Here is a 23,436-nt window from a genome sequence, read left to right on the forward strand (position 1 = left end):
CTCCTCACTGCCCTAGAGGCAGCTGGCTCCCACCCCTATGCACCTGGGGGCGCTACTCATGGAGTAGTCTCAAGCATTCTTGTTTCCTAATCACTTTCACATTTTGCCCTTTTGGGGTTAGAATTTTGGCTCAAATACCAATAGCTGTGTGACCTTAGGCAAGTCACTTAATTTATTTGTGTTAGTTTTTAATCTCATCAACAGATATTTATTGAGTGCCTTTAATACCAGGTTCTATTCTAGATTCTACATTAGCCATTTCCTTTTCCAATGGTCAGAAATCCAGGCAATTTAGTCACTCATATGATTTAGTAACCAATATTTCCAGTGGTTCCAATGTATTATTGCGCTTGCATACAAGGACTCAGAAGAAAAGATGGTCAGTCTGCTTATACTACAAAGCTGTAGTAATCAAAACAGTATGGTACTGGCACAAAAATAAACACATAGATCAATAGAACAAAATATAGAGTCCATAAATAAACCCACACTTTTATGGTCAATCTACAACAAAGGAGGGAAGAATATACAGTAGGGAAAAGGCAGTCTCTTCAATAAATGGTAAAATTGGACAGCTACCTACAAAAGAATGAAAATGGACAACCACTTTCTCACACCATACCCAAATATAAACTCAAAATGGATTAAAGACCTAAATGTGAGACCAAGAAAATAAATAATCCAATTAAAAATGGGCAGAGGACCTGAATAGACATTTTCCAAAGAAGACATACCAATGGCCAACAGACACATGAAAAGGTACTTAATATCATCAGGGAAATGCAAATTAAAATTATAACGAGATATCACCCCACACCAGTCACAATGGCTAGAATAAAAAAGACAAGAAATAATAAGTGTTGGTGAGGATGTAGAGAAAAAGGAACCCTCATGCACTGTTAGTAGGAATGCAAATTTATGCAGCCACTGTGGAAAACAGGAAGGAGGTCCTCAAAAAGTTAAAAATAGAAATACCACATGGTCCAGTAATTCCACTACTGGTTACCCAAATAAAATGAAAACACTAATTTGAAAAGATACATGCTCCCATGTGTGTGTGTGTTTGTGTGTGTGTGTGTGTGTGTGTGTGTGTGTGGGTGGTGGAATATTACTCAGCCATGAAAAGGATGAGATCTTGCCATTTGTGACAATATGGATGAACCTAGAGGATATTACACTAAGCAAAATAAATTTGACAGAGAAAGATAAATACTGTATGATTTCACTTACACAGGAAATCTAAAAGACAAAACAAATGAACAACAAAGAGCAATAAAAGACCCGTAAATAAAGAGAACAAACCGATGGTTTCCAGAGGAGAGGGGATGGGGGGATGGGCAAAATGGGTGAAGGGGAGAGGGAGGCATAGGCTTCCAGTTGTGGAATGAATAAGTCACCAGAATAAAAGGTACAGCATAGAGAATATAGTCAATAGTATTGTAACAACATTATATGGTCACAGAGGGTAGCCACACTTGTAGGGAGCACAGCATAACATATAAAGAAGTTGAATCACTATGCTCTACACCTGAAACTAATGTAACACTGTGTGTCAACTACCCTTTAATAAAACTATAAAAAATAAAAAGATGGTCAATCTGCTGAGCCGCCACCTAAACTTTATCATGTCAGGGTTAACAGGGTTCTAACTGCAAGCAACTTGGTAAGTCTCTTGAAAGAAACAGTGACTGCACTGGATGGTATTAAAACTTTTGAGTCAGGAGGGAAGACAGACTTTCCCTGCCTTCTTGGGACATGCCTTGGGTGGCAAGGAAGTCATCTGGAGGCAGAAAAGACCAACGGCTGCTCTGAGATCCAGTTGGATTATTAACAGGATGGATGGCTTCGGTGTAAGCCTGTGTGGTTTTTTTCTAATGCCTTCTGACTTGTCTCAGGGTTTAAGAGCCAAAATTTGATGAGAAATTGAGAAAGTGAATGAGTTGTAATTTGAGAGTGCTATCAACTATCGTAGGGGGTGTCTGGTAAGAATTGTTTCAACGTTTATTTATGGCATGCACATTAGTTATCAGGCACCATGCTGGGCTAGATATACAATAGAGTGCAGAAGATAGACATGACTCTGTACCTGTATCTATTTATGAAAATGGGATAAGTACCAAAAAAGTTTAAAAAGCCCAGAGTATTATAAGAGAGAATACTACTGGGATTCTCTCATTTAAATGGAATGACCAGTGAAAACCTTTCTGAAGAAGTGATATTCAGTTTAGAACTGAAGGATCCTGGGAGCTGGTCATATAAAAGTAGGGCAGAAGTGGGCTGCCTGCGCGGCTGATTCCGGCTCATGTCACGATCTCACAGTTTGTGAGTTCAAGCCCCAAGTTGGGCTATGTGCTGACAGCACGGAACCTGCTTGGGATTCTCTCCCTCTTTCCCTCTCTCTCTCTGCCCCTTCCCTGTGCTCTCTAAATGAATGAATGAATGAATGAATAAATAAATAAATAAATAAATAAATAAAGTAGGGCAGAAGTGGGGTCAAGAACATTCCAGCCAATGGCAGCATCTCAGGCAAAGGCCCTGAGGTGGGCAAGAACTTTTAATGAACTGAAAGGCCTGTGTGGCCACAGTGTGTCATGAGAGGAAGAGAGTAGAGAGTTGCAGAGGAAGGAAGAGCCCAGATAATGAGGGGATTGGAAGTCAATCTAAAGATACTGGACTTTATTCTAACGACAATGGGAAGCCACTGAAGTGTTATTTTACTATTATTTTTTATTTTTTTTAATGTTTATTTATCTTGCAAAAGAGTAAGAGAGCACAGGGGAGGGGCAGAGAGAATCCCAAGTAGGCCCCACACTCAGCAGGGAGTCCCACTCGGGGCTCAATTCCACGACCTTGAGATCATGACCTGAACTGAAGCCAAGAGTCGACTGCCCAACAGACTGAGCTATCCAGGCTCAGTCTTATTTTATTTATTTATTTATTTATTTATTTATAAATATTTATTTATTTTTGAGACAGAGAGAAAGCACAAGTGGGGAAGGACAGAGAGAGAGAACAGAGTATCCAAAGCGAGCCCTGTGCTGACAGCAGAGAGCCTGTTGTGGTGCTCGAACCTGCGAACCATGAGATCAAGACTGGAACTGAAGTCCCATGTTTGATGACTGAGCCACCCAGGCACCCCCTGAAGTGTTATTTTAAAAACAGACGGACACAATCTGAATTACATTTCCATCAATGGCAACTGAAGGAGTGACATGGCTGGCCTCAGAGAAAGGAGGGGAAAGGACAATGTTGCTATGCTCCCCCATGTCAACAGCAGGCCAACCACACCTGAAGAGTTATCATCAGGAGAAGGAACACACAGCATCACTGAGTGAGGTTCCAGAAGAATCTTAATTCCCACAGGAGTCCTGTTTCTGACTTCAGACTCTTCTGTATTTATTAGCTCAGCGAACATATGTTTCTTGAGTTTTCACCCAGTGATAGTGAACAGTATAGACCGTGTACCACATGTAATTTGTTAGTACTCAGTTATCCCTGTCTTTTTAGTCTTTTCCCTGTCCCCAGGGAAGAGTTAGCTGCTGTCCACCATGGAGCTCTCTGGGCTACTGCTGAGTCACGTCTAGAGCTTCAGGCCACAGTCCACTGAGTCAGCTCTCTGGCTTAAACACTGGAAGGCCAGAAAGAAGGGTCCCTTCTGCTTCCTGTTCTGTCCTCTTAACCTCCATGTAGCTAACATGCCACACTGGGGAAAGATCATTGGAATTCTTTTACTAAAGAGTCAGGACAATTTCTGAAGAGAATTACAACGCTAGAGGGACCATCATTAAAAATAATTTGAATTTCATCTAATGAGGTAAGATGCCTATAAAATTCTAACAACTTGTACAAGGAGCGTTCTCTGATTTGATTCTGCACTTAAACTTGCTCTCAAGTTTCACCCACGTCCCATTAAATCTCTACGACTGGCAATTTTACCTTTTTCTGAAAGAAATCCCAGTTCTGAATCTTCCTGCCCCGTCCATCCTCAAGGAACCCTGGTTCCAGAATCAGAGATGCTGCCAGAGGAAGTAGGAGGGATAAGGTGAGGATGAGAAAGTTCCTCAATTAGTTTCCCACACATGGGAGCTGCCAGCATGCTGGCCCCTTGATTTATTTATTCAGTGCACCTTTTGTTTTTTAAGTTTATTTATTTAGTAATCTCTACACCCGACATGGGGCTCAAACTCACAAACCTTGAGATCAAGAGCTGCATGCTGTAACGACTCAGCCAGCCAGGCATCCCTCCAGTGCTTTTCTTCCTTCCTTCCTTCCTTCCTTCCTTTTTATTTATTTATTTAATTTAATTTTAGTGTTTATTTTTGAGAGACAGAGAGAGAGCGCGCGTGAGAGAGCACGCACACGCACAAGCGGGGGAGGGGAAGAGAGAGGAGACGCAAGCAGGCTCCAGGCTCCTAGCTGTCAGCACAGAAACCGACTCGGGGCTCAAACTCATGAACCGTGAGATCATGGCTTGAGCTGAAGTCGGATGCTTAACACACTGAGCCACCCAGGCGCCCTCAGTGCATCTTTCAAACGCAAATATATATGTCCCCCCCCCCCCACCCCAGCAATCTGGTTTGAAAAGATTGTTTCTGCTAATTAGCAAGGTTCTAGTAGTATTCCCTGTGATGAGTCCCTATTCTTGTTTTTTATGGTTTTTATTTCTCCATGATTTTGCGGACATACGATGTTTGGTGGCATTATCAAAGAGCAATAGTGGTGTTTAAAGACTGCTCTCGGCCTCTATTTCTGTTCAGGTTCTCCCAGGATTAGGGGTCATTGGGTGGGTCGGGGGCAGATATTATGATTTTTATTCCTCCTCCTATTACAGAATGAATCAAGAAGCAGGGCAGAGGGAGATGTGAAAGTATAGCATAATTCTGATAGAAGAATGATAGAAGTTTCTGTGGGAGTTTGAGAGAGAAGAGCAAGGGGGATCTTAGTCTGAAACAGAGGGTTCCATCAGTCCATCAGTCAGTCCACTGGTAGAATATCCAGATACTGATTGTTGGGCATCGACTTGTGCTTGTCCCTGCAACCTGTCTCCACCTTCTTTTATCTTTAGTGGAAGACCATCAGTTTCTTAAGTCTACAGATGAATTACATGTGGGAAGATTTCCTACATTTACAATAATATTTGATAAGAGCTTACTTTGCTGCTAGGGACTATTTTAAGCATATCAAATGCTTTGGCTCATTTAGTGCCCACAATGCCCTATGAAATAAGTACTGTTGTGATCATGCCCAATTTTTTCAGTGTTTATTTGAGAAAGACAGACAGCGTGAGTGGGGGAGGGGCAGAAAGAGAGAGAGGGAAAGAGAGAATCCCAAATAGGCTGTCAGCATGGTGTCCAACTCAGTGCTCAATCTCCTGAACCGTGAGATCATGACCTGAGCCAAAACCAAGAGTTGGATGCTTAACTGACCGAGCCACCTGGGCACACCTGATCATGCCCCTTTTTTTTTAATTCTACTTTTTTTAAATTTACATCCAAATTAGGTAGCATATAGTGCAACAATGATTTCAGGAGTAGATTCCTTAATGTCCCTTACCCATTTAGCCCATCTCCCCCCCACACCCCCTCTAGTAACCCTCTGTTTGTTCTCCATATTTATGAGTCTCTTATGTTTTGTCCTCCTCCCTGTTTTTATGTTATTTTTGATTCCCTTCCCTTATGTTCATCTGTTTTGTCTCTTAAAGTCCTCATATGAGTGAAGTCATATGATATTTGTCTTTCTCTGACTAATTTCACTTAGCATAATACCCTCCAATTCCATCCACGTAGTTGCAGGTGGCAAGATTTCATTCTTTTTGATTGCTGAGTAATACTCCTTTGTGTGTATATATATATATATATATATACCACATCTTCTTTATCCATTCATCCATTGATGGACATTTGGGCTCTTTCCATACTTTGGCTATTGTTGATAGTGCTGCTATAAACATGGGGGTGCATGTGTCTCTTCAAAACAGCACACCTGTATCCCTTGGATAAATGCCTAGTAGTGCCATTGCTGGGTTGTAGGGTAGTTCTATTTTTAATGTTTTGAGGAACCTCCATACTGTTTTCCAGAGTGGCTGCACCAGCTTGCTGACCATGCCTATTTTTATGATGAGAAAATTGTGGCACAGAGGAGGGACAGTGACCTGTCCAGTTCACACAGCTAATAAGTGGAAGAGCTGGAATTTGAACCCAGGTAGAACTACAAAGCTCTAAGCATCATGCAACACTTTCTGTCCTCCCCAGAGGACAGAAAAATAAGTGTGTTTTTTCACTTATTTGAATCTTTGCCATTTTCAGTAAAATTTTTACAGTTTAAAAATATGACTCTACAGGGGCGCCTGGGTGGCGCAGTCGGTTAAGCGTCCGACTTCAGCCAGGTCACGATCTCGCGGTCTGTGAGTTCGAGCCCCGCGTCAGGCTCTGGGCTGATGGCTCGGAGCCTGGAGCCTGTTTCCGATTCTGTGTCTCCCTCTCTCTCTGCCCCTCCCCCGTTCATGCTCTGTCTCTCTCTGTCCCAAAAATAAATAAAAAACGTTGAAAAAAAAAATTAAAAAAATAAATAAATAAATTAAAAAAAAATATGACTCTACAATTTTTTTGTTTGAGTTATTTCAGGATACTTTCAACATTTTTGTTTGTTGGGTTTTTTGTTGTATATGGTGGAGTTCTTAAAATGATATATTTTGATGATTATGAACTTTAAACTTGCCATTTTTAATGACTATGAATAATATGAATAAAGCCATATGTGAGTTTGAAAGCACATTAACCCTACCCACCTCTGAAAGATAGTGAGAACCTTGTGCGGTCAATTCTGCTCTTACCTGTCACACTGTCTCATGGGCAGAGAGTAGGATGTGGGCAGAAGTGTCTGGGGAAGAGGCAGTGCCAGCTGTTGGAGTCTAACTGGAAAGAGTCCATGCATGTGTCACGCTAGGGAATCTGGACGACTTCTGGTATCAAACCTTCCAACAGAAGGTTTTAAGCAAGAAAGTGAGATAATTGAGTTTGTTTTCACAAGCATGATTCTTGCCTCAGTTTTCAGGGTGATATGTGCTTGGGACAGCTGGTGGGAGGGAGAGCAGTCAGGGTGCCCTTGCACTATTGCAGGTGAGAGATAATAAGAGTGTGACCTAAGGCAATGACAGGAAGAATACAGGACAGGGTGTGCCGATGTGAGAAGGAGGTTGGGGGGAAAATCAATAGTCCTGGCTTAAACGTTGCAGAAGAGAAAGAGCAAGTTGAAACAAGTTTCAAGTGAAACAGGTAGTATGGGAACCCAGGTGGGTGGGCAGAATGTGGCCGGGAAATAAGTTTGGTATTGGTTTGGCACAGGTGGAGAGTCAGAATAGCCACAGCAATGTCAAAGCGTGATATAAATGCTAATGAGATCTGAAACGTGGAGCCTTCTGGTAAAATGGAAAATGGGTTTTGTGAGAGGTTTTTATGGGTTATATGGGAACATGATTGTGACTGGAGCCAAGCACTTGGGAGTTACTGGCATTTCAAGAGTCTTTGAAGGGGTGCCTGGGTGGCTCAATCAGTTGAGCATCTGACTCTTGATTTTGGCTCAGGTCATGATCTCACGGTTTATGAGTTCAAGCCCTGCATTGGGCTCTGTGCTGACAGTGCAAAGCCTGCTTGGGATTCTCTCTCTTCCTCTCTCTCTGCCCCTCCCCTGCTCTCTCTCTCTCTCTCTCTCTCCCTCTCAAAACTAAATGAATAAACTTTAAAATATATATTAAAAAATAATAAATAAATAGTATTTGAAGCCAGAGAAAAGGGTGATGTCAGTCCAGGTAGAGTTCCCATCTTTAGTAAAAAAACATACAGGACAATTGGTTAAATTTGAATGTCAGATAAACAGAAAATAATTTTTTGTGTGTGTTGCCCACATTGTGTATGGACATACTGATCCTAAAAATTATTTATGTGAAATTCAAATTTATCTGGGCACCAAGTACTACATCTGACAACCATAACACAGGCTGCAAACACATGCCTGCAGGGGCCAGGAAGGCCATTTCACAGGGCGAGGGGGGTGTGAAGCATGGTGGGGAGGGGAGCAGGTGGCCGGCCTAGAGCAGCTCTGTCTGTTCTGAGAGGACCGCAGCAGTGCAGGTCTGGACGCCAGTATTGTAATGTTTCAAAACATAATAATAAAAAAATGTAGATTTTAATGTGGAATATCCAATTTTATTTCATATTTTTTGATGTTTTTATTTTTGAGACAGAGAGAAAGCACAAGCTGGGGAGGGGCAGAGAGAGAGGGAGATAGGAACCGAAGCGGGCTTTTCAGTGACCGCACAAAGCCTGACGCAGGGCTCCAATCCATGGGCCTGGAGATCATGACCTGAGCCGAGGTGGGTCGCTCAGTCAAATGAGCCACACAGGTGTCCCTGGAATATCCCAGGTTTTAAAAGGGGACAACAGTGAAAAGAAACAAAAAACATTTTGAGGCATGAACAAAGCAGGTCAATGGGGTCCAAAAGGCATATCAGCCACTGGGTTGCCACCTGGGGTCTAATCTCTAGGGAGGGGGTGGGGCAGACTTTTACCCCATGAGTCACAGTGCTTTGCAGTGTGAGTACTTGGGTGTGGGGAAAGGACAGCAGCAAGGGAGTGAGTCCCTCATGCGAAAGGTAAGATGTGCAAGCAATTCCTCTGGCTGAGGCTCCACAGTCTTGCCCTTGGGGGCCTGGACAGACCCCACTGGCTACTCTCCCTGGTGCTGGGCAGTGGACAAAGCCCATGGGGCTACACCCAGTACCACCTGCTCTCGCAGGGCCCAAGGAAGACAAGGCTCTTCTACAGGCATCTCAGGGAACACAGCAGCAGCTGCTGGGGCCTTGCAGGCTTTCACCAGAAAATTGTGGGCGGAAACTTCCCGGGGTTTGCTCTGAGCCGGTTTGAGGCTTCTCAGCTTCAGACGCAAAGTGAGTGGGTGTCTCTTTGAGAAGCAGAAAGACAGAAGGAAAGAGAGAACGAGAGAGGTGTTTCCCTTGCCTATGGAAACTCTATAAAGACAGAGCCGGCTTTTCTTCCCTGGAGCATTCAGAAACAGCGGTCCTGGCCTTGACATCTTCACTGGGGGCCAGCCCGAGGAACAGGCTGCCATGCAGCAGCCCCTGAATTACCCATACCCCCAAATCTACTGGGTGGACAGCAGGGCCAGCTCTCCCTGGGGCCCTCCTGGGTCGGTCCTCCCGTGTCCATCCTCTGTGCCAGGAAGGCCTGGACAAAGGAGGCCGCCACCGCCACCACCACCAACACTACCACCACCGCCACCACCACCGCCACCACCGCTGCCCCCACTGCCATTGCCACCTCTGAAGACGAGGAGGGACCACAACACAGGGCTGTGTCTTCTTGTGATGTTTTTCATGGTTCTGGTGGCCCTGGTTGGACTGGGGCTGGGGATGTTTCAGCTCTTCCACCTCCAGAAGGAGCTGGCTGAACTCAGAGAGGTAAGCTGCTGTGTGGATGGCTGTGCCCTGAAGCCACAGGGCAGGGGTGGGGAGGACTACAGGGGCCCACAGGGATCATGGTCTCACTTGCAAAGTATTTAAAAAAAATTTTTTTAAGTTTATTTATTTTGAGGGAGACAGAGAGAAAGTATGAGCAGGGGAGGGGCAGAGAGAGAATCCCAAGCAGACCCTGTGCTGTCAGCACAGAGCCCAATGCAGGGCTTGAACTCATGAACCCTGAGATCACGACCTGAGCCAAAAACCAAGAGGAGGGCGCTTGACCTAGTGAGACACCTAGGTGCCCCGCGAAGTAGTTTTTAATCCTTTTTTCTTGTCTTAGAAACGGATCATTCTAGGGGTGCCTCAGTGGCTCAGTTAACTGTCCAACTTGATTTCGGCTCAGGTCAGGATGTCACAGTTCGTGAGTTCAAGCCCCATGTCAGGTTCTGTGTTGAAAGTGCAGAGCGTGCTTGGGATTATGTCTCTCCTCTCTGCCCCTCCCCTGCTTGTGCATGCTCTCTCTCTCTCTCTTTCTCTCAAAATAAATAAATAAACTTAAAAAAAAAAAAAAAGAAATGGATCATTCCAGTGATTCTATTCTGTAGGCAGAGAAATGGAAGCTCCAACGAGTGAAAGGAATACTTTCTATATTGGAAAGGATCGGGGCCAAAATAGGACTGGCAGTTCTGGTTCTTTCTTTCTCAGTGGGCAAGTCAGTCTGCTGAACCCCTCCCTCCCTAGAGCTTAGTGATTTAAAAAAGAAAAGGAACTTTGAGGTCTTGCTTAGAAGTGAATTCGTTTAAATGACCAAACTAAATTTCCTTGAAAATACCTAAAAATATTAGAACTATTCCAAATCACACACATACACACACACAAATGGAGGCATGGTAAGAACAATTGCATGGCCAAAGTCTGAGTTAGGAAAGGTTCTGAGGTGTTTAGATTCCCTTCTCAGGTTTATTTGGTTTATTTGACAATTTTGCCTCCTTAAGCATAAAGAACTTCATATTTATTATATATCTTTTCTCTCTCTCTCTCTTTTGCCAGTCCACCAGCCAAAAGCACGTAGCATCATCTTTGGAGAAACAAATAGGTGAGTTCTTTCATGCATGTATGTTGAGTTTCTAAAGACTGCCCTCACTGCTGAACCACGTTGGTGGAATGCCTTGAATTCCATCTCATTCTTGGATAATTGTATACTACAAAAGGAATCCTGGCTAATTCTGAATCTCTAGTCATTTTGGTTCCTTGAGCTGCCCTAAACATGAAGTGAATTTAATCATTCAAAACCAATATAACTGAATATTGCACACAATTCAAAATAATTTCCATTTGGCTTTGGAAAGAGACACACATATACAACTTTTGTCCCCTAAGCAGCTGGCTCCAGGCCTGTCCCCTTCCTCAGGGCTCCTGCTTTCCATGAACAGGGCAGTGGCTATAACTCGTAGAGAGAGGGGGGCAGGGTGGGGGAACAGACAGATGTTTCTGGGAAAAGTCTTCTCCTCTTTAAATTCTCTAAGAGTTTACTCAAGAGTCAAGCTTTATTTTAAAAAATTTTGGGGATATATTTTATAGGATATATATAGGATATACATTTTATAGGATATATTATATAATTAAGCTTTTATTTTTATTTCTATTTTTATTTTAGCTTTTAGAGAGAGAGTGTGAGCAGGGGAAAGGGGCAGAGGGAGAGAGAGAGAATCCTAAGCAGGTTCCACACTCAGCATGGAGCCCGACTTAGGGCTTGGTCTCATGACCCTGGGATCATGACCTGAGCCAACATGAAGAGCCGGATGCTCAACCAACTGAGCCACCCAGGCGCCCTTAAGTTTTTTAAAAAGTAGGCAATTAATTATCCACATTGGGGTTGATCTTTTGCATTCACTGGCAAACTTGGGGAAAGACTTTAGGCATTTTTCTAAGGCTAGTCCAACTTCCCCCACAAAGGCAATCATGAGCTACCTTCAATAATAAAGGAAAGTCCTTTATGTGAGATTCAGAGCAAGGGAGAAGATGAAAATGTTGAACACTGACCTTGTGAAGTTTTGGGATATAGTTTGGAAACTATGGACAGGTAGATTTAGGATGCTCTGGTTTATTAAACCAAGTTCACTCAACTTTGGATTTGGTAAGAGTTGGAAGGGAGCTTGGAGCAAATCTAGTCCAGTCATCTCACTTCTCAGAAAAGAAACAACATACCAGACAGATTAGGGGATATGCCCAAAACCACAGGTGTAGAACTGGGGTTGAAGGAAAGGAACACAGGCTCCTGATGCTTTGTCAACTACAGGGCTTTCCAGTATATAGACTGGCGCCTTAGGAAATAGGGAAACTTCCATCTGTCTATGATGGCCATGGAATGAGAAATAAAGATGAGAAGCAAGATGTGTCTGCAAAGACAATAGGTAAATCTCATCCTTAGAAATTGGGAAGCAAACAGAAGACAGCACTGGCCATCCAATGAGGGGAGGCTGTTTCCAAATTTTCTTATGTGCCTATCGTAGGTGACCCAAGTCATCCTACTGCTCCAGAATGTAGGCTCTTTAGGAGCCATCCTTTGGATGCTCTGGTCTCTAGTTCTAGGTCCAAGTCCCTAAGTGTTAGAAAGTCCAGGTGTATTCAAGCAGAGTAGAAATATTTGTTAGAAAAATGAAACCTTGGGAGGATTTCTAAAATAAAATAGCTTTGAAAATCAGTGGAATGTGGCTGGTGAAACAGGTCCCTAATTACTCATCTTTCACCCACTCTCTGGGATCATTTTAGTAACTAAAAGTTAAGTGAACAGATGAGTCAGGTCTACCTTTTCCAGTAAACAAGTATCTTCTTTACATCAACCCAGATGGGCCAGAGATTGGTGAATTATCCCATGGAAATCAAATTAGCAACTTTATTAATAAGATAAGAGATGCAAATTAAAACAAGAGGATACCCATTTTCATCCATCCAATTAGTAAAGATAAAAAAAAAAAAAAACCAGATTGGCAAAATGTGAGAGAAAGTTTGCTTAAACATTAGTTGACAGCCAGGGAACAGGTAAATTGCTATACCTTATCTGAAGAGCAGTTGGAAAAATGTACCAACAATTTAAAAGTGTTCATTTGCCATGCAACCTCATCACTAAGAATTTATCTTGAGGGGCGCCTGGGTGGCTCAGTCGGCTAAGCGTCCGACTTTGGCTCAGGTCATGATCTTGCAGTCCGTGAGTTCGAGCCCCGCTTCGGGCTCTGTGCTGACAGCTCAGAGCCTGGAGCCTGTTTCGGATTCTGTGTGTCACTCTCTCTCTGATCCTCCCCCGTTCATGCTCTGTCTCTCTCTGTCTCAAAAGTAAATAAATGTTAAAAAAAAAAAATTAAAAAAAAAAAGAATTTATCTTGATAAAATAATCAGAGATATTACCTAAAATCTCATAGATAAGGATGTTCATCACTTCCTTATTAGGCTATTTATAATAAACAAGTCAGAAGAAACTTAAATGCCTCTTAACAGGAGATTAAATACATTATGGTGTATTCAGAGGTCCTAATATGCAGCAACTAAAATCCATATATTAGAAGGACATTTAATGTCATGGAGATTGTGCATTCTATGTTAGAAAAACAAGTTATAAAACAGCATGCTTAGGTTAATATTGGCTATATAAGTGCATATGCATATTTTTTATTCTTAGTAAAGAACTAGAAGGACTAGTTATTTAAACATTCTTATTTGCTCCTTTTTCACTTTCCATTTTCCCACAGTTAACTCATTAAGTCTTTTATTCATTCACAAATGTTCCTGGAGTGCTTCTTATGTGCCAGGTTGGGTGCTGGGTGTTGGGTGATGATTGAGAACAAGAGAGACAAGGGTCCTGCCTGCACAGAGCTTTCAGCAAGCTGGAAAGGATAAACAAAAGCAAGCAAGCCACGGCAAAATTTCAAATTGTACTAAGTGCAACATAAGATAGAGTGGTCTGGAAAGTCCCCTCTAAGGAGGCGTTGTGTCTGTGTGTGTGCATGTGTATGTATGAGTGTGCATGTGTGTCGGGTGCAGTGGGAGGATAGAGGAAAACATTCCAGCAGTGAGAATGGCATGTGCAAAGACCCTGGGGGCAGGAAACATTCATCACTGAAGCGTAGGACATATTTCCAGTTTATTTCAATATTTATCCAGAAGATACTTTTATTGAGTACCCTTTATGAGAATAACACTGTACAAGGCTCTGTGAGGGATATAAAGATACGCAACATGTGGTTCTCTGTTCCATTTCCTGTCAGCACTTGGCTGAATGTCAGACGAGTTGCACAGATGGTTTGTGGTATAGGAATGTAGAGGAGACTCAGTTTTGCCTTTCCTGTTCACTAACACCTCATTCATTGTGGGTGGTCTTGGGTGGCTAGAGAGGTAATGATTAGTCAAGTAACATTCTGAGTTGACTGGGGCATTCTCATGTCATATGTGAGTCTTACAGGCTAATCACAAGGAACTTGATGTGGATGAGTGCCTTTCTATGAATCTTTCTTGAATGCCTTAGCTGAATTCATTAGCTAAGTGGTAGCTCAGTTTGATGAAAATACCTGAAGTCAGAGACACAATGTCTACCTTGGGAACTATTGTCTATTTTAACTCCTCCAATTAAATTTAACAAATATTTACTGGCTATATGCCCTGTGTCAGAAAATGAGCTAAGTACTCTGGTAGATTAAATATATAGTAAGAAATTTGCCCTTAATCTGAGGGGAATAAGTCAAGTTACACAGGCACCTCAGAAACGGGGAGTCACAACTGACAAGAGAGGTAAAGACAGAGTGATTCTAGGTTTCAAAGGAGGGAGAAATATTTGATTAAAAAGGCCTAGGATGGTTTCCCAAAGAAAGAGGTGTTGTAGGTGGTATTTAGAGGATTGATAGGAATTTTGCAGAAGGATCTGTTTGGAGGGCGTTTTGAGCAGACGGAACAGCATGAGCAAAGGCACAGGGGCTGGAAGCTGGGTGTGTTCAGGTTATATCAGAACTCGTGTTGTGCAGCCTTGGCCAATGTGAGCAAGTAGAGGAGATGAGGCTGGTCAGACAGGCAGAGATCGTGTGGCTGGGGAAACTTTTACACAATTATATATTCAATGAGGAGCTATTCAAGGCATTTGAGATCTGAAGATGATTAATTTGGGCAGACTGTCAAATGCCACCTGGGGGGAGACCTAATGGCCAGGAGGTGAAATCACAGTCTTCGTTGGCCTCTGTCCTGAGGAGTGCTACAGACAGCAGAACCAGAGTAGAAAAATCCTAATTTGGAGTCAGGAGACCTGAGTGTCTATCCTTCTCTGATATTGAGTAGCTGGGTCAGTGCCACCCAAGTTCTAAGCTCATTTAGCCATCTATAAGGTGGAACAATAACGTCTGCTTCAAAGGGTTGTGGCAAGTTCAAATGCAGTAACTGATCTGATAGCTCTTTATAAATCAACCTTTTTATTGTTTTATTGTGACATTATAACTATGCACATGTCTATTTCAATTTGGTTTATTTTTGACCTCTTTGTTTCTGAAATACAGGTTCCTGTGAGTTCTATGGTTTCCATTTGCATGATTAGTATATGTCAGACTGTTGTCACTTATGTTTTTAAAAAATCACTTTTATTTAAATGATCTGTTCAGAGTCCCAACAAAAGAATGGTTGGTGTCTCATTTTTACATGTATTTTTCATCTGTCTATGATACAGGTCAACTCAATCCACCCTCTGAAAAAAAGGAGCTGAGAAAAGTGGCCCATTTAACAGGTCTGTATCTGGAAGGTACATGAGGTTTGGGAAAGCCTTTGACAGAAAGCTGCATAGCTGGTTGGGTACTGTGCTCTGAGGGAGTTGTTACTTTCTGGTGACAGTATTTGACACCCAAGAATGGTCCTATGTTTCTAGTCAAGTCAACCTCACATGCAGACTGAACCCCTACCGCGGTCTAGGCCATATTCTGAACTAGAGAAATGGAGCTCCACCAGGAGCCCACTCTTCAATAATTCCAAAGAACTGTATGAGATTTGGGGCATGGGCTTAAGAGGTGAGATCTGGGAAGGTGGGGAGTAAGTGCTTTTCTGGTTTTCTGGAAGAGCCTCACCCTGCTTTCTGCAAGAGTAGAACTGGGAATGAAGAGAAAGGCCCAGTCCTGGCACTGCGGGACTTCCTGCATGTGGTCACGTAGTGGAGTGAAATGATTTGATAACAGTGTGGTATGGGCATTTCCAGGGTATAGTCCATTAACATCTGAAAGTGGAAAAGTATCACAGAAACTGATGTGCCACTGCCCCTGGAATTATTTAGGCAGAGGCTGTAGAATGATCCAGTTTGGACCAACAGATATTCATTGAACACATGTTGTGTGCCAAGTCTTGGGGACATGTAGATGAATAACACATGGTTCCTGCCTTCAAGGAACTTAAGGTCTAATAGAGAAAGACAGGTACATAAGCAGTAATTTAAGTACTGGGGAGTGTTCTCTGGTGAAGGTATGTATATACAGCTGTGGGGACATAAAAGAAAGGGAATTTTAGCCCAAAGTAGGGGACTGAAGACTCCTTAGTGTAGGCAAGGAGTTGGACCTGGTGATCCCTAAAGATTCTTCCCAACTTTAGGATTTCAGAGTTCCTTGGGTTTGGCTTTCCTCCTCACTGGGGGGACCTCGAAGCCTAGAAGTTTTGGTGTTAGTTCTGACGACTATAGAATCTTTGTTCCAGAGAGCTAAAATAATCTCAATAATGTCCCATTGTAATTGACTAGCATATATATTATTGTCCCAGTTGTATAGATGATAAGCTGAGGCAAGCAATTTAATGGAGGTGTTGAAGGAATTCAGTAATGGATCAAGTCTGACCCATTGGCCTGTTCTATATGGGCTATGTCACTTTGGTCATATGCTCAAGGAAAGGCCCACAGTTTTTGCCTTGGAAGCTTCTTTTGTTGGATACATGAGCATTCCTGGCTGAACACTCCTCTCTGATTTGATTTCAGGCAAGCCCAACTCAAGATCCATCCCTCTGGAATGGGAAGACACATATGGAATTGCCCTTGTCTCTGGGGTGAAGTATAAGAAGGGTGGCCTTGTGATCAATGACACTGGGATGTACTTTGTATATTCCAAAGTGAACTTCAGGGGTCAGTCCTGCAACAACCAACCCCTGAACCACAAGGTCTATATGAGGAACTCTAAGTATCCCCAGGACCTGGTGCTGATGGAAGGGAAGATCATGAACTACTGCACTACTGGCCAGATGTGGGCCCGCAGCAGCTACCTGGGGGCAGTATTCAATCTCACCAGTGCTGACCATTTATATGTCAATGTATCTGAATTATCTCTGGTCAGTTTTGAGGAATCTAAGACATTTTTTGGCTTATATAAGCTCTAAGAAAAGCACTTTGGGATTCTCTCCATATGGTTCCTTGTTACAGGCACTGAGAATATGATCTTGAATGAGAGTCTTCTTAAGCCCACTTGAGGTCAAGTGAGAAGACATGAGCCAAGTAGACCTTGAGACTACAGGGTCCAGCAGGTCTAAAGTTCCTCATCTCACTGTAGATGTCCATCTGTCTGGTCCATGTGCCAGACAGGAGGGGGAATATGACTGAAGAACGTGAGACTCTCGCTGCCATGTGAAGATGCAGAGGCAGGGAGAAGCAGCTACCAAGGTGTTCTACACTCATCTTAAGTGGCCAAAAGCATTTTGGCCCATTGGAAAGGACAATTAATTCACCTCTTGGCGTGAGTTTACTGTCTACCTCAGGGGAGGCCGCCTTTCAGATATATGGATGTGACATGAGTGTATAAGGGATGGAAAAAGAAGACTAGGCTTGCATGATAAGCTAAAGAGACAAAAAGGCCAATGTCCCATTGGCAGCATCTTTATTTCTTTTTTTTTTTTTTTTTTCAAATTTTTTGGTAACGTTTATTTATTTTTGAGACAGAGAGAGACAGAGCATGAACGGGGGAGGGGCAGAGAGAGAGGGAGACACAGAATCGAAAGCAGGCTCCAGGCCCTGAGCCATCAGCCCAGAGCCCAACGCGGGGCTTGAACTCATGGACCGCGAGATTGTGACCTGAGCTGAAGCCGGACGCTTAACCGACTGAGCCACCCAGGCACCCCAGCGGCATCTTTATTTCTAAATGCATAGCCTGAGCTACCAGGTGATGCTAACAGAGTAGAAAGGGGGATCTTTTGGGAAGTTGGTCCTTTCCCTACACAGCATGTACATTTTCAGTGCAATTGTAGAGGTGTGTATGTGTGCACACGTGTGTGCGTGCGTGTGTGCGTGCATGCATGTGCACATGTTCACATGCATGTGACTAGAAGAGTTACCTAAGTAGGGACAATGTGGAGATTGGGAAGGATATGTTAGGAAAACATGGGTCGCATTCAGTGGTAGATTTTGAGTACTTCTCGGCAACGAACTCAGCTGTCCTCAAAATAGTCCTCAAGACTCTTTGATTGTCAGCTGTTGATGCTGTTTTCCTATAATATAATCAGTATTTATATACATTTTGTGTATTTTAATGAAAAGAATACATGTAATAAAAATTACATTTTAGAATACAGATAAACATTATGAATGTGCTTTTTGCAAATCACTAAGATTTGGATTTTTTCCTTATTATTTCTCTCCTCCATGGCTTCCTCACTTATTTTGACTTAAGGCCAAGTTAAGAAGAACTCACTGGGGTGAGAAGAACTGTGGAGCAAATCTGTCATCGCCAGACATCCCTCTCCCTCAGCCTCTTTCCCATTATCCAAAGTTTTCATTACCTATGCTATTGCCAGTATTAAGCTCATCCAACTTGCAATAGATTTGATGACAATTTCCCCCCACCCCCCAAGGGGCAGAGCCATACCAGAGTGGAAGGGGCAAGACTTTGGACTGAAAAACCTGAACTTCAATCTTTGTTCCTCTACTTACTGTGTAATCACTAGGCGAGTCACTTGACCTCTCTTGGACAAAAATGGCTGATATGTACATAAAGTATTGATACATGGCATCTGTCTAAACAATGGCATCTATCTTTATTAATAAGCCACTCTGTGAGAGGCACTACATGCTCCAGAAGAAGCCATTGACCTGAGGGATCCATCCAAACCCCTGGTCTCTTACACTGTTCTGTTCTTCACTCACAATGACTTTTTCCTTTTTTTTTTTTCAACTATTCACTACCATGGCTTCTCCTTAGACTTTGTTATTGTTAAAAATTATGGTATTTCTTGGAGTGCCTGGGTGGCTCAGTCAGTTAGGCGTGCGACTTTGGCTCAGGTCATGATCTTGTGGTCGCAAGTTCGAGCCCTGTGTCAGGCTCTGTGCTGACCGCTCAGAGCCTGGAGCCTGTTTCAGATTCTGTGTCTCCCTCTCTCTGACCCTCCCCCCGTTCGTGCTCTGTTTCTCTCTGTCTGAAAAATAAATAAACATTAAAAAAAAAACCACTTTTAAAAATAAAAAAAATTATGGTTTTCCTTTACAATTTGATTTCTTATTTTCACAATATCACCTCTTACTATTACAGCTCAACTGCTTCAACGTTTTCTCTCCTAAAATATGTATATTTTTACCATATTGAGACCTCCAATAAACTATCATTCCTTACATATCCATCAGCTCCTTCTTTATCTTTACTCCTCTCTCTGATAAGCTTAGATTCTACCCTTATCAGGACAATCATTATCTTGGAAAAATTTTCAACTCCAGAATATTCTGCTTCCTTCACTGTATTCTCCTTGCAAAAATCCCATTTTCTTTAAGCTGGCATCCTAAAAGCTGAACATTGCTGGAGAAAAATTACCCAAACAGACAGATTGGTTTATTTTTTATCTATTGTCTACTTAAATAGATTACTCTTTATCACTGATTTATTTCTATCTTTTGATTGATTTGAATAAGCAATACATGGATATAATACAAATGTTAAAAGGCACACAAGGGTATAAGAATGGAAGTAAACCCTCTTTTCATTGTGCCCCATGGTCCCATTTCTGCCCACAGAGTGTATCACTGTCTCCTTCTGTAGCTTTCTGGAGATGGTCTATATGTAAGTATGACATCACTTTATATCTGGGTTTCCCAACCTTGGTTCTATTGACATTCTGAGCTGGATAATTCTTTGTTGTGGGGGTTTTCCTGTGCACTGTAGTATGTTCAGCAGTATCCATGCCCTCTATCCACTAGATGCTAGTAGCATTGCTCCCTCCTCCATGTGTGATAACAAGAATATGTCCAGACAATGCCAAATGTTCCCAAGCTGGGGGTGGGAAGACATAATCAGCTCTACTTGATTGAGAACACTGCTTTGTATTAGTGGTCACATATCATTTAATCCTACCTAGAACTTTTTCTTCTGTTCCCTGCCAAGCACATTTTTCCACTGTTTGAAACAATTATGTCTTATCTTTTCCTCTTGCAAACCTGCCATATCACCTTCTCCCACTATGGAACCTCACTTATACCACCAGAACACAAATCACCCACATTTGCATGATCTCTTTCTTTTATCCTTATAGTGGAGGAAGAGGGCCATCTTTTCATTTGTGCACTAGACCCTTTTCCTCTCCCCTACTTTGCCTCTTTAAAATTGTTCTTTCTTCTGGATTCTCAAACCATCACTGTCTATGAAATGGTTTCCATCAGCATGTACATATGTTCAAGTATCCTTTTTCAATAAAAGACAGCCCAACCCAAACTAAAAAGATCCCAAACCTTTCTTTACCTTTCCTCTTCTCCAGTGATGGCTGCATTTCTCATTTTCCTGGTAGAGACAAACATCTGAGAAGGTTGTCTCCACATACATGGGCTCCATTTCCTTAGCCAGGAATGGCCTTCTTCAGGCTCTTCATGTAACTGACTTCTTATCGTTCAGGCCTTAGTTTAAATGTCACCTCCTCAGACCATTTCTAGAGCCTCCTCTTTTTCTCATTATTTTATTGCTCTCTAGTTCCTTCTTAGTAACTAGCATAACTTGTGGTTATGTTCTTTATTTGACAACTTTCAAAATATCTGTTTTTTCCAGTAGAATAAAAGTTCCAAAAGCAAAACCTTTTCTGCTTTGTTTACCACTGTAACCTCATCACCAAACCCAGTGCCTGGCATATATTAAGAGCTCAATAGATAGCTGTTGACTCAATAACCTTAATTATAAAGCAAATATTTCTCAGTTTGGGTCATATGTGTATGTTTCTCAGCCTAATGAATATATTCACTACTAGTCGTAGTATTGTCTCATGAATGTATGTGAGTGTTTATCCAGCTTTGAGTAGGTTATCTAATGGGAATTTGAGGCTACAGATGGAAGAAATCGTGCATCCTAATTCTTAGCACTGGAAAATGAGAAAAACTTATTTGGTGTGTGGCATTACCAGGAGTTATTCAGGAGACTGTTGAGGGAAAACTGCTGGGTAACTAGGCTGAACTTGTCCCTTAGAAGATATTCAATAAATATTTGTTGAATAAATTAATGAACAAAATCAAAGATGCATGCTGAAGTGTGTCACCTGCTCTCCTTAAAACTCTTCTGTTGATTCATCTGCTTCCTGACCAGTACGTCATGGAGAAAGTCAGGGAGGTATATATTCACCCTTCTTTTGGCTGCTTGTCTGTATTCCTAGCCCTCATGATGAAACCCTCCTTATCCCTTTTCTCCTCTTTTGGCTCCAAACATCAAGTACACCAGTTCTAAGCATAATGGGAAGTTTACTGGACCTTTTTTTTTTTTTTTTTTGAAATCAATGGACCCTTCTAGATAATGGTACCAGAGCAAAAAGGAAGTAGGAATGGCACTGGGGCATCCTGAGAAAACATAAGGCCATCAGCTAGTAGTGGTATTACTGGCACTTTTATCCCTCCAAGTCTAAGCTCTATTAGGATGCCTTTGGGATTTTCTGAAGATAAAGCCATAACTTACCATGGTTTAAGTACTTGTTCCAGGAAAGAGATGCTAACAGTTCCTTCAGGAATCTTGAGTTATTTTTCTTTACCTCTGTAGGAACATAAGAATGCCAATATATATATATATGTGTGTGTGTGTATATATATATACACACCACACATATATATATATATTTTTTTTTTGATTAGCTCACTAAAATGGGATCTGCCATTGTTACTTTGTGAAATGATAGACTCAAAGTAGAACACTTAAAAAAAAAAGGAGAAGATGAAGATTACTTCTGGTTCAGTAGTTTGAGGTTTTCTTTCTTTTCAAACAACCAAAACCACACAAAACCTGTGTTTTTCCTTAGCCCCCCAGAGTGGTGACCTTGTATTCTCTGAAGTAGGTTTTGACTTACCACAGCTTAGTAGGAAAATAGCTCTACCAGGGACCATCATTTTTAGTGTGGCTCATTTGAACTGATAGATCATTGGAAGAAGAGCACTAGAGAGAGAATCCTGACTCCTTCGAGCCAGACTGTAAGATTTCCGTAGGGTTAAGCCACAGATATTTGCAGGTCCTTATCTGAAAGTGTGCCAGTTGTATGTTAAATTACATTTTACTAAGGGGTCTGTTTTAGTTCTGGTATTAGTAGAGATAAATTTTTTACTTTCTGGTTTTCTGTTTTGTTTTGTATTGTTTTCCCCTTTGCCAGGGTTTTGAGTCATCCAGACAGAATGAGGTGATCCTAGGAAAGTAGAATTAGAACCCCATTCCTTAGGGTCTTCAGACTGAGAAATGAACCTTACACAGAAATATATTTTTTAATTTTTTTATTTTAATTATTTATTTTTATTTATTTTTATTTTTATTTTTATTTAATTATTTTTATTTAATTAATTATTTAATTATTTATTTATTTATTTTATTTTTTTTTATTTTTTAATTTTTAAAAAGTTTTATTTATTTACTTATTTATTTTGAGAGAGAGAGAGAGAGAGTGCACAAGCAGGGGAGGGGGAGAGAGAGAGAGAGAGAGAGAGAGAGAGAGAGAGAATCCCAAGCAGGCTCCATGCTGTCAGCACAGAGCCCAACGCAAGGCTGGATTCCAGGACCCTGGGATCATGACCTGAGCTGAAATCAGGAGTCAGACTCTTGGGGCGCCTGGGTGGCTCAGTTGGTTAAGCATCTGACTCTTGATTCTGGCTCAGGTCATGATCTTGTGGTTTGTGAGTTCAAGCCCCATATTGGGCTTGGAACCTGTTTGGGATTCTCTCTTTCCCTCTCTCTTTGCCCCTCCCCTGCTCACAAGTGCTCGCTCTCTCTCTCTCTCAAAATAAATAAATAAACATTAAAATAATAATAAAAAAAGAGTTGGCCACTTAACTGACTGAGCCACCTAAGCACCCCCAGAAATATTTACACTATTGATGGTAGCCAGGAGCCTTTGGGATTCACCTAAGGGCCAACCAGTTTTGGAAATACAGATGTCTAAGTGGGTATTCTGCTCCTTACAGCTCACCCAGAAGATAGGAAAGCATCGCCTCAGTGATGACTTTCTCACTGTTGCCAAAACTTCCTCCTTCCAACTGTCTGTCTTCCAATCTTCAGAGAGAAACACGAGGCAGATATCTCTTCTATCCCATTTGGAAGCTCCTTCAGCTCTATGGGATCATCTTTTCTTCTACATCTCAGTTGAATAACATGAAGTCAATATCACATTCTGTGGGAAGTCAAATCTTCTCTCCAAGTTTTCCGAGAATTTCAGGGAGGCATTGTCTTGGGCAGCCCACATTATAAAAAGTCTTTTACGAATAATATAAAGCAACTGCTCTTTCAAGGCAGAAGCTTTCATAGCCACATTTCCAACAGATGGAACACATTTCTAACACATCCTTAATTTGAAAACTTCCTGGTAAGGGGCTTGCTGAAATGTAAGGGAGCCTATAACTGCACTGGACTATACTACATTTTAGAAAGTTCTTTTTCAGATTTAGTTGAAATCCTCTGCATTGTAAGTTCCCCACATTGGTCACAGTTCTTTCCTGCTTAATATTCCTATAGTATTTTATAACATAAAGTTTCTCATGT

At 41.9% G+C, this 23,436-nt stretch overlaps 1 protein-coding gene across 1 annotated transcript; it reads left to right on the forward strand.

Annotated features, from left to right (window-relative positions):
• The first annotated feature begins 7,762 nt into the window (after positions 1 to 7,762).
• Positions 7,763 to 18,923, forward strand: FASLG (Fas ligand). Its single transcript, XM_060643539.3, has 4 exons — positions 7,763 to 9,475; positions 10,526 to 10,571; positions 15,177 to 15,233; positions 16,458 to 18,923. The coding sequence occupies exons 1-4, from the start codon at positions 9,125 to 9,127 to the stop codon at positions 16,850 to 16,852; spliced, it is 849 nt and encodes a 282-aa protein (XP_060499522.1). The 5' UTR covers positions 7,763 to 9,124; the 3' UTR covers positions 16,853 to 18,923.
• Positions 18,924 to 23,436: the final 4,513 nt, after the last annotated feature.

This window comes from Panthera onca, chromosome F1 (genome assembly GCF_046562875.1).
Source record: "Panthera onca isolate mPanOnc1 chromosome F1, mPanOnc1 haplotype 2, whole genome shotgun sequence".
NCBI lineage: Eukaryota > Metazoa > Chordata > Mammalia > Carnivora > Felidae > Panthera > Panthera onca.